Raw genomic sequence first — 11891 nt, 5'->3', positions numbered from 1 at the left:
GTGTGTTGTAGGAAAGGGGTGTCCCTCTTAACCACAGTGGTTTCAGGCTGTCCTCATAAACACTATATACCTGTGTGTGTGTGTGTGTGTGTGTGTGTGTGTGTATGTATGTGTGTGTGTGTGTGTGTGTGTGTGTGTATGTATGTGTGTGTGTGTGTGTGTGTGTGTGTGTAATTATTGGTTAATTTTCAAGGTTTACTTAGAAGCAGTTAGATTTTTCACCACAGGGGTGTAGTGAGAATTTCGCTTCCTATTTTTGACTACTTGTCATTTTACACACACACACACGCACATGCATGCGCACGCACACACGCACACACACACACACAAACACACACACACACACACACACTTGTTCAGAGACAATGAAGAGAGAGAGACAGAGAGAGAGAGACAGAGAGAGAGATCAGTTGGTTCTACAGGTTCTGAAGGATGGCGTTGCTCTTCATGCTGCTCTGTGGTGAGAAGTTTTTTATTCTTCTTTAAAATTTATGGCTGTTTTTATTTTAATCTAAGTGTTCACTTTGCATATTTACTGTCTGAAATATTTAATCTCAGGTTCATCTAAATTTACACTTCCTGTTAATATCCTCATTACAGCTGTTTTCACTATCAAAGCTCCACACACACACACACACACACACACACACACACACACAGTAAATTAAAATAAATGTAAAATAAAAATCCTCAGGTTGAGGTTTAATTTTGCAATTTTTAAAAAAAATGACAGTTTGAGCAGTCAGCTGATGTGAAGGACATCAGCGAAACAAACTAAAAAAAAGTCTAGTGGCTTTATTGTCACTTCAACCTTATACAGCTAGTTAGTACAGAGTGAAACGAAACAACGTTCCTCCAGGACCAAGATGCTGCATAAAACAAAACACAGAACTACAGTTGACATTACAGTCATGTGAAAAAATTAGGACACTCCATTTCCATTTCTGATCTTGTTTTAATTTGTGCCTGTAGATGAAAGTGATGTAATTGCATGTAAACAACAAAAATCACTTTGTTTTCACTTATTAAACAAAAGAAATTAACAAAAATGAGTATTTCAACTGAGGAGAAAGTTAGGACACCCTATGCCCTAATAGCTAGTGTTTCCCCTTTGGCTGAAATAACCTCAGTGAGACGTTTCTTGTAGCCTTCTACTAGTTTCTGACATCGACTGGAAGAATGTTTCCCCACTCCTCAATGCAGAATTCTTTCAGATGTGTGATGTTTGAGGGGTTTCTCACACGCACAGTCCGTTTCAAATCCCCCCACAGGATCTCAATAGGATTTAGATCTGGGCTTTGATTTGGCCCTTCCAGAACTCTCCATTTTTTAACTTCTCAGTCAGTCCTTGGTGGATTTACTGGTATGTTACGGGTCATTGTGATGTTGCAGTTCCGCTTCAGCTTCAATTTTTTGACAGATGGTCTCACATGTTCCTCAAGCACCTTCTGACACAATGTAGAATTCATACTGGATTCTATGATGGTGAGCTGGCCAGATCCTGCTGCAGCAAAGCTTCCCCAAACCATAACACTTCCACCTCCATGTTTCACAGCTGGTATGAGGTTCTTTTGCTGAAATGCTGTATTTGGTTTACACCAAACACACCCTCTGTTATGATGTCCAAATGATTCAGTTTTAGACTCATCTGTCCAAAGCACATTATTCCAGAGGTCTTGGCCTTTGTCTATGTGTTCTTTGGCAAACTTCAGTCTTGCCCTCATGTTTTGCTTAGACAGCAAAGGTTTCCTCCTTGCACCCCTCCCATGATAATTAAAGTTGTGCAGTCTCTTTCTGACTGTAGATTCATGCACTTTGACATCAGCAGTAGCAGGAGCTTGCTGTAGGTCCTGTGATGATATTTAGGGTTTTTGGAGATTTCTTTAAGCATCTTGCAGTCTGCTCTTGGGGTGAATTTGCTTGGATGGCCTGACCTGGCCATGTTGGCAGTTGTTTTAAATGTTCTCCACTTGTAGATGATTTTCCGGACAGTGGAATGGCTGAATTCTTTTGAGATCTTTTTATATCCTTTACCAGACTCATAAGCATCAACAATCTTCTTTCTGAAGGCCTCAGAGAGCTCTTTGGAACTCACCATGGTGATACCTCTCACCTCAACAATTAAGAGCAAACCAAACTAAGTGTCTGAGGTGTAAATAAGGCAAACCTCCTTCAAAATGCTCTGTAATGATGTTCTAATAATTTGCACCTGATGTGATACACCTGTAGGTATTTTTAGCCATTTTAAGTACAAATAAATGTTAAAACAAACACAGGCTTTCATGGGGTGTCTTAATTTTTTCACATGACTGTATATTTACATAAAGTGCACAGTGCAAACATGTGCAGTCAGCACAAGACAGTACAAAACCTATCAAAACAAGACAATGGGCACGGTGAGTTACAGTGCAGCGACGACTAGCACACAGTACTAATAAAAAAAATGAGTCTTATGACAATAGTGCAAAAGATTGACAAAATAAGTTGCTGAATGTGAGAGTAGCAGCCAGGTGGAGAGTCTAAATATACAGTATATAATAAATATTTATAGCAGCAGAAAATTGAATTCAGGCATGTGCAAAAATTGCGAAGAAGATGGGGTGATGCTCAGTTGAGTGTGTGTGTTTTGTCAGTCCAGTCTCAGTGTTGAGGAGTCTGATGGTTTGGGGGAAGAAACTGTTGCACAGTCTGGCAAGCAGGACAGCAGGAGGGTGAAGAGTGTGTGAGAGGGGTGTTTGGGGTCGTCCACAATGCTGGTGGCTTTGCGGATGCAGCATGTGGTGTAAATGTCCGTGATGGAGGGAAGAGAGACCCCGATGATCTTCTCAGCTGTCCTCACTATCCGCTGCAGGGTCTTGCGATCCAAGACGGTGCAATTCCCAAACCAGGCAGTGATACAGCTGCTCAGGATGCTCTCGATAGTCATTCTGTAGAACATGGTGAGGATGGGGGGTGAGAGATGGGCTTTCCTCAGCCTTCACAGAAAGTACAGGCGCTACTGGGCTTTCTTCGTTACAGAACTGGTGTTGAGGGACCAGGTGAGGTTCTCTGCCAGGTGAACACCAAGAAATTTGGTGTTCTTGACGATCTCCACGGAGGAGCCACCGATGTTCAGCGGAGAGTGGTCTCTCTGTGCTCTTCTGAAGTCAACAACCATCTCTTTAGTTTCGTCCATGTTTAGAGACAGATTGTTGGTTCTGCACCAGTCCGTTAACCGCTGCATCTGCTCTCTGTATGCTGACTCGTCGTTCTTGCTGATGAGACCCACCACGGTCGTGTCATCGGCGAACTTGATGATGTGATTCGAGCTGTGCATTGCTACACAGTCGTGAGTCAGCAGGGTGAACAGCAATGGACTGAGCACACAGCCCTTTGGGGCCCCAGTGTTCAGTGTGGTGGTGTTGGAGATGCTATTCTCGATCCGGACTGACTGAGGTTTCCCAGTCAGGAAGTCCAGGATCCAGTTGCAGAGGGAGGTGTTCAGGCCCAGTAGGTTCAGCTTTCTAATCAGGTGCTGAGGAATGATTTTGTTGAATGCTGAACTAAAATCTATGAACAGCACTCGAACATATGTGTCTTTGTTGTCCAGGTGGGTGAGGGCCAGATGGAGGGTGGTGGTGATGGCATCATCTGTTGAGCGGGTGGGGGCGGTAAGCGAATTGCAGGGGGTCCAGTGAGGGGGGCAGCAGGGTCTTGATGTGCCTCATGACGAGCCTCTCGAAGCACTTCATGATGATGGGTGTGAGTGCACCGGGACGGTAGTCGTTGAGGCAGGACACTGGAGAATTCTTCAGCACGGGGACGATGATGGTGACCTTTAAGGGCGTTGGAACGTTGGCACTGGTCAGGGAGGTGTTGAAGATGTTGAGGTGTTGTCCATGAAAACATCTGCCAGCTGGTCTGCACAGGAATGTTGTCAGGGCTAGCAGCCTTCCATGGGTTAACTCTGCTTAGAATATTCCTCACTTCAGCTGTGGTTAGGCACAACACCTGGTCATTGGGAGGAGGGGTGGTCTTCCTTGCCGTCACACCATTCTGTGCCTCAAACCGAGCGTAAAAGTTGTTCAGCGCATCTGGGAGGGAGGCAAGTGATGTTGTTCTGTAGTTGGTGATGTTCTGGATGCCCTGCCACATGCGCTGCGTGTCTCTGCTGGCCTTGAAGTGGTTGTGGATTCTCTGAGCGTGTGTGCGATTTGCTTTTTCTTATTCTGAAATAAGAAAAGAAAAAAACAGAAAGCAGCATTGTTCCTTTGGTCTGTACCCCTCCCATTCGATGAGGTACTCAAGCTGGCCCTTTCTGCAAAGGGAGTTCAGGATGGTTTTGACCAGGTAGGCCAGTCTTACCTCGGGATTCCAGCAGATCAGTGAGGAAATTAATCGCTAGGTGTGAACAGGACAGTTGGGGTTTGGGCAGTGGTAGGAGTTTACTGGCAGGCAGGGTTCTGGGCACTTTGGTTTGGATGCAGGCAGAACAGGAAGACATGGCCCAGTGCATGTCTGTGAACATATTTGGCCACTAATACTTGTCCCGCAGTAGATGGTAGGTGCACAGGGTTCCCGGGTAGCCGGTAGCAATGGAGGCGTAGGTCCAGTTAATGAGTTTGGTTCTCAGGTGGTTAGGGACAAAAAGCTTTTTCAGAGTGCAGGATTAATTTGCTTCTGAGGGGAGCCTAAGATGGCAAAGAAGAGAGACCAGCGGACTTGCCAGGCGATTTGAGGCACATGGCAGACCTGAGGTATTCTAGGTTCTTATGGTAAGTATACAGTACTCTGCAAAAGTCTTAGGCACATGCAAAGAAATGCTGTAGAGCAAAAATACCTTCAAAACAAATTAAACTAAATGTTTCTACATGTTTCTACATTTATTAAATCCTATAAAGAGCAGTAAACAGTAATAAATGAAACAAAGTCAACATTTGGTGTGATGATCCTTAGCTTTAAAAAAAAACAGTAGTCTCAGGTGCAGTGTGTGCAGTTTTATAAGGAAATGAGCTATAAGTGTTACTGAGCATCTTGCAGAAGCAGCCACGGTTCTTCTATTCACTATTTGTCCTTTTAGTACACAATAATAGAAGGGATTTATTTATAATCGCACATCTGTTGCACCCAGATGATATCCTCAAGACATCATCTATCAGGCATCAGAATATTGAGGGGGCGCTAGAGAGCCCATATAGCATCATGCAGTACTCACAGTGGCCAGAGGTGGTGCTAAAAGCTGTTATTCCATTTGTCCCCCTCATGATTGCGCACCAGGTTGTAAGCACTGTGGAGGTCTAGTTCGGTAAACAACTGGGCTGATTGAAGCTGCTCCAGGGCAGCAAGGATTAAGGGCAGAGGATACCGGTATTTAACTGTGCACTGGTTGAGCCCCGAGTAGTCAATACTGGGTCTGAGGCCCCCACTTTTTTCTCCACGGAGCAGAACCCAGTCGACATGGGGGATGTGGATGGTCTGAGGTAGCCTTGCTGGAACACCTCCTGAATGTACTCCTCCATCACCTGCTGCTCTGCCACAGATAGGGGATAGACTTGGCTGAGAGGGGGAGTGGTTCCAGAAAACAACTCGATGGCAAAATTGTAAGGATGATGTGGAGGTAGCCCGCTGGAATTAGTCTTGCTGAAGACCTCGCTCAGGTGCTGGTACTCGGGAGGTATGGTAAACAAGGCTTGGTTTTCAGGGCTTTCTATAGAAGTGGAGGCTATGGTGACCTCTGGAACATGGAGATAGTGGTTCAGACAGTAGGAGGACCAGCAGGTGAGTTGCTTTTCTGATGAGGAGGTTTGGGGATTGTGAAGCTCCATCCATGGGAGGCCCAGGGTTACGCAGGAATGCAGGCACTTGGAGAACCTCCCTCAAAGCGGGGTGTAGGACGGTTGTGGTCAAGTGTTCAAGATGGATGGCCAGGTTGAAGAGTCAGTCGAAGGTGAGCTGCTCGTCACAGCACCTCTGTGAGGATTTTGGGGTTGAACACATGATGAAACAGCTCCGTGAACTGCTCAAAGGAGGACATAGGTTCGACTCCCCGCTCCTAATCTGCCAACGCCTATTTTGGCACTTTCCTGGTGACTAGACTCAGGAAGCACATGATCTTCTGTGGCTCTGACATCCCCTTGTGACTGGCAAAATACAGAGAACACTGAAGTAAAAACCTTTACACTGGGACTTGTTACCTGAAAACTTTTCCAGTGTGGGCATCAGAGGGCAGGCTGTGGAAGCTGGTGCATGGGGCGGCGTAGTCACAGTGATGGCTTGGGAGCGAATGTTAATTTTAGCGTGGAGATCCTCCAAATGTTACCACTGCTCTCCCATCAGCTGTCCTTGATGGCTCGCCGCCAGTCCAGATCTCCTGCTTCATACATGTTATCGGAGAAGGATTATGTCACATAATGGAGGCTGAGACAGATGCAATTGCACGAAAGACAGCTTTAATAAGAGTCTATGCAAACACTAGGCAAGGTCACAGTCAGAACCAGCTTAGGTCAGGCAAACTGCAAACAGGATAAACGAGGCTAGGCAAAACACAAAAATCAGGGAACAAAGTCAAGGTCAAATAAGGATATCAGTGGCAAAGATAAACAGGCTTGGTAACTTCAGAAACACAGGTAAGCTGTGTGTATACTTCAAAACTGGTGTGTGAATGAAAGTCTCTTTTAAAGGGTGAGAGTAATTGAGTAATTGAAATCAAGTGTGAATAATCAAAAGTCTGGTGACTGAGAATGAGGCAGTGTGTGTGTTCTGGGAAGTGAAATCCGGGCCGGCCATGTTTGTAGGCCACGGTGCATGTTGGGAACTGAAGTATGTTGTCTGGGTTGACCTGACTCTCAACCTTTATTTCCTACGTCAACAGCAGAATCTCTGTTTAAAAAAAAAAAACAAGAATTTAATAATAATAGTAATAATAATAATAATAATAATAATAATAATACATGTTTAGTCTTCATGTTAGGGCTCATTTCCTATAAAACTTTGTGGTTATTTAAAGAATAAACAGTTTGAGCTCTCAGAAGTCAGAAGTATTTCTGAGATAATAATAATAATAATAATAATAATAATAATAATAAACAGATTTCCTCTAAATTCAGTGATGTGGCTCATGTTAAAAAATTACTTAAACAATATTTTCCTAAATGTCTCTTTATATTTCTTACAGCAGGGTTTTACACAAATGTGGACTAATTGCTGTTTATGGTTATTGGAACATCATTTAGCTGTGTAAACTATTTCATCTTATTTGTTGCAGCAGCTAACAATTTGTTAACACAAACATATATCTTGAAAAAACAGTTTCTTGAACAGAGTTGTGATGTACTGTGGCAGGATATTTGTGTAGTGTACGTTAATATCACAAGTCTGTATGAAGAGAACAAAGTGAAATCAGCAGCTCCGCTCTTACCGTTTATTACAATCATCTATTCTTATGAGATACCAGTGATGCAACTGAATAACATTATTCCACACTTTATAACACCGTATAACATTATTCCACACTGTATAACACCGTATAACATTATTCCACACTGTATAACACCGTATAACATTATTCCACACTGTATAACACCGTATAACATTATTCCACACTATATAACACCGTATAACATTATTCCACACTGTATAACACCGTATAACATTATTCCACACTATATAACACCGTATAACATTATTCCACACTATATAACACCGTATAACATTATTCCACACTGTATAACACCGTATAACATTATTCCACACTGTATAACACCGTATAACATTATTCCACACTTTATAACACCGTATAACATTATTCCACACTGTATAACACCGAATAACATTATTCCACACTATATAACACCGTATAACATTATTCCACACTATATAACACTGTATAACATTATTCCACACTGTATAACACCGTATAACATTATTCCACACTATATAACACCGTATAACATTATTCCACACTGTATAACACCGTATAAAATTATTCCACTCTCTATCTTCTTCTTCTTCTTTCGGCTTTTCCCTTCAGGGGTCGTCACAGCGAATCATCACTCTCCACCTATCCCTATCTTCTGCATCCTCAACACTTGCACCCACTAACTTCATATCCTCATTTATTACCTCCATATACCTCCTCTTTGGCCTTCCTCTTTGCCTCCTGCCTGGCAGCTCCATGTCCAACATTCTCCTACCAATATACTCACTCTCCCTCCTCTGAACATGTCCAAACCATCTTAATCTGGCCTCCCTAACTTTGTCCCCCAAATGTCCAACATGAGCTGTTCCCCTGATGCACTCGTTCCTAATCCTGTCCAACCTTGTCACTCCCAAAGAGAACCTCAACATCTTCAGCTCTGCTACCTCTAGCTCTGACTCCTGTCTATTCCTCACAGGCACTGTCTCTAAACCATACAGCATGGCCGGTCTCACCACTGTCAATTATTCCACACTATATAACACTGTATAACATTATTTCATACTGTCTCTCTCTCAGCTGTCTCACTCTCTGATGGGTTTAACATTGATGTATTGAACCCAGAGCAATTCATAGGAAATAAAGAGGACTTTTTTGGATACAGACTGCTGCAATATCAGTCTGACAAGATGAAACAGTGAGTATTTACTTTATTTATTTATGTCGCTAAGTTCACTTTTTCTAAACCTGTCTCAATCTCACAATGAATAAGAGAACTGTGCCTCAAACACTCTGCACTTCCCCACGTCTTCCTGCAGTCTGTATATTGTAAATACATGATCACTGCTGGTTTTAAAGATTTGGCAAAGATATAAATCAGCATGAGTTAGAAAACCTGCGTGTGATAACAGATATGGAGGGATTACCTGTATTCCAGTTGATGATGATGATGATGATGGTGATGATGTGAGGTACAGGAGCAGATCCCACTGACAGCAGATATGATAAGGTGTTAAACTGAATGTTTACACATCAGCGGATGAAGACGACCAAAACGTATTACTGAGCAGCTGTGTGTTACTCTGACTGCATGAGTGTTCAGTACTCAAGCGTGTGTGTGTGTGTGTGTGTGTGTGTGTCCTGTTAGTATGAGTTCATGGTGCTGAATGCTGTTAATGTGAATTTAAACAGAGTAATCTGCTGTGTTTGGGATCAAGTCTCTCAGCTAAAAGTGTTTAGACCATGTGACTGCCTCCATGTCTGTCTATCTGTCTGTCCATCCATCCAGTGATGTGATACACGACCTCTAAAGCAGGAACAATGTGGCTTTTATATTTCTGTCAGCTACATGGAGGGCGAGACGATGAGCTGCTGAAAATCATATTGTTGTGTTTGTGTGTTGTTGTGTTGTTGTTTGTTAGAATTATCGTCAGCGCTCCATTAAGCGCAAACAGATCAGGAGCGATTTTTAAATGCACAGTGGAGAAGGGAAACTGCAGCCATTTGTATCAGCCAGGTAGGTACACACACACACACACACACACACACACACACACACACACACACACACGCTCCTAATCAAGTTGTACTGGTCCTCAGACTTGAAGGCGATCAGGTTCTTTGGGATGTCGATGGCAGTGAGGACGTCTCCATCAGCCACGCTCACTGTGAGTTTAACACTTTATCACTTTAACAGTTTAACATGTTAACATTTCTTCACTTTAACACTTTTCACTTTATCACTTTATCAGTTTAACAGATTAACACTTTAACAAATTAACAACTTAACATTTTAAGACTTTGACTGTTTATCACTTTAACACTCAGTTATTTACAGGTTAACACTAACAGTTGAACATTATCACTATCACTTTAATATTTTAACACTTTAACAGGTTTACAATTTAACACTAACACTTTATTCAATACAATTCAATTCAATTTTATTTGTATAGTGCTTTTAACAATGGATACTGTCTCAAAGCAGCTTTACAGAAATATATAAATTCCTGTGTGGCACTTTTCTGGGTTGGGAAATGAGGATACGAGAGGCTTGGGACAGCTCAAAAAGTCTCTTTATTGGCCATTAATACTTAGCTTGCTTTTCAGTGGTTTTATTATAATCAACGCGCGCACACACACACACACACACACACACTCACACGGCTCAGTGCAGCTCAGCTCTCGCTCTCTCGAGGCTCTCATTTCTCCCCTCCACTCACTGAAACACAGAACATTAATTAGCCAGATTCCGCGCAGGTGTGCAATCATTACCACTCACCTTCTCCGGCCCCGCCCCATTCACAAACCGGCACTCAACCAGGCCCCTGCTTCCACATCAGGATATAAATTTTAAATTTATTTTTTATCCCTAACGAGCAAGCCAGAGGCAATGGTGGTGAAAAACTCCTTGAGATGACATGAGGAAGAAACCTTGAGAGGAACCTGACTCAAAAGAGAACCCATCTCAGGGAGTCACCATTTACATCTACAAACTGATTACGATCAGTCAAATAAGGAAAGGGCCGTTCCCTTAACGCCTACAACATTTTCTACTCTATCAAAGAGAATAATATGATCAGCGGTGTCAAAAGCTGCACTTTATTACTTTAACGTTTTAACAGTTTAACAATTTAACACTATCACTAACACTTTTACAATTTTACACTTTAACATTTGAAGAGTTTAACACTTTAACAGTTTAACACTTTAACAATTTTTGCTTGTGAAGGTTCCTTCTCCCAACTTTCCAAAATGACATCTAAAACGCCATGGGGCTTATGCCTGTACAGTAATTAAAATGGGGAAAACCCCTGGAGGCTTTCAGGACCACTCAAATCATATTTTTAAGTGTTTGAATAAACCCTTTGACCAGCATTATCTTGGTAAGTGCGAGAGTGGCTGCTGGCATGGAGTACTGGCAGGCTGCAACAGACTCTGGAAATGTCTGTAAGACTTTAGATTGTGTTGCCACCAGGGCCTTGAAGTGCCAGGTCTGCTCTGTGCAAAGGTTGAGGATGGCCTGCTGCTGGACCTGGTATAGGGACTTGTTAATCTTGACTAGTGGTAAAGTCTCAATGACACCCTGGTCGCCATTAGGAGTATGAGGTTTCAGGAGGCAGGTGTAAGAGAGTATGATGTTTGATTATTTTGGTGTTATTCTTGCATACTTGCAGACCCACACAGACTCAATAGAACACTCTCAGGGAAAATCACTTTGCTTTGCTCTCTGCCACTCTTTTTCTCTGCTTTGCATTCAGCATTCATTGCACAGCACACATGTTAAAAATAGAGAGTCATTTATTTGGGTAGTTAATCCATTTTTTTAATTTTGGTTTTGTCCTTGAGACTTTGTATGTTGACTGCCTGACTGACGCATGTTTTTTTCACCTTGCTTTTGATTATTGTTTTGGATGTGTTACGTTGTTACAATGAAGTCTTCCTCAATTTGCATCTGCCTCTGGTGCCTGACAGAAGACGTCACTGCAACAAGTTTGCAACATGCATGCATGACAGGAAATAGGTGCTAGAGGCTCAGGACCACCTCGTAGGGGAGCAACAACTACAGTTACTGATGATTGATGCTAAGCTTAAGCAGCCAACTAGCATGCTACAACACAGCTAAATCAACTGGCAGCACCTGCCCTCCATGTTCCCTCTTTTAAGTGCCCACCCAGACAAATAAGCTGGGGATCCAAGTAAATGTGAAGGCTTTCTGTTTTCAGGATGGCATTTCCAAGCAGAACAAGATGACTCAATTTATCATCCTCCTGACAGAAAAAGCATCCACATCTGCTCTTGAGAATATATCATTCCTTACCTACCAATGCTAAATAGCCCATTATTCCTAGACTCCCATTGATGCAAAGACACAACCCTCATACATCCTGGACAGATAAGGAAATTCTCTCTTAGTCGTCTCAGTGTTATTCCACTGGCGTCTAAGTGCCCAGTGTCACCATTATAACCACGTCCTGAAAGTCCTGAAACAGATTTC

At 42.7% G+C, this 11891-nt stretch overlaps 1 protein-coding gene across 2 annotated transcripts in view; it reads left to right on the top strand.

Moving 5' to 3' along the window:
• The first annotated feature begins 364 nt into the window (after window positions 1-364).
• Window positions 365-11891, top strand: part of LOC113524847 (integrin alpha-M) — a 72141-nt gene continuing 60614 nt past the window's right edge. The window contains exons 1-4 of one of the 2 annotated variants that reach the window (XM_053229770.1): window positions 365-460; window positions 8474-8591; window positions 9316-9410; window positions 9494-9561. In XM_053229770.1, coding sequence (XP_053085745.1) covers window positions 433-460; window positions 8474-8591; window positions 9316-9410; window positions 9494-9561 — 309 coding nt within the window. In that variant the 5' untranslated portion in view covers window positions 365-432. The remainder of the gene's footprint in view (window positions 461-8473; window positions 8592-9315; window positions 9411-9493; window positions 9562-11891) is intronic. The other variant, XM_053229771.1, reaches the window with a different exon arrangement.

Source organism: Pangasianodon hypophthalmus, chromosome 26, assembly GCF_027358585.1.
Source record: "Pangasianodon hypophthalmus isolate fPanHyp1 chromosome 26, fPanHyp1.pri, whole genome shotgun sequence".
Classification (NCBI taxonomy): Eukaryota; Metazoa; Chordata; class Actinopteri; order Siluriformes; family Pangasiidae; genus Pangasianodon; species Pangasianodon hypophthalmus.
Note: the sequence above shows the minus strand (reverse complement) of the source record. Positions and strands in the feature narration are given on the sequence as shown.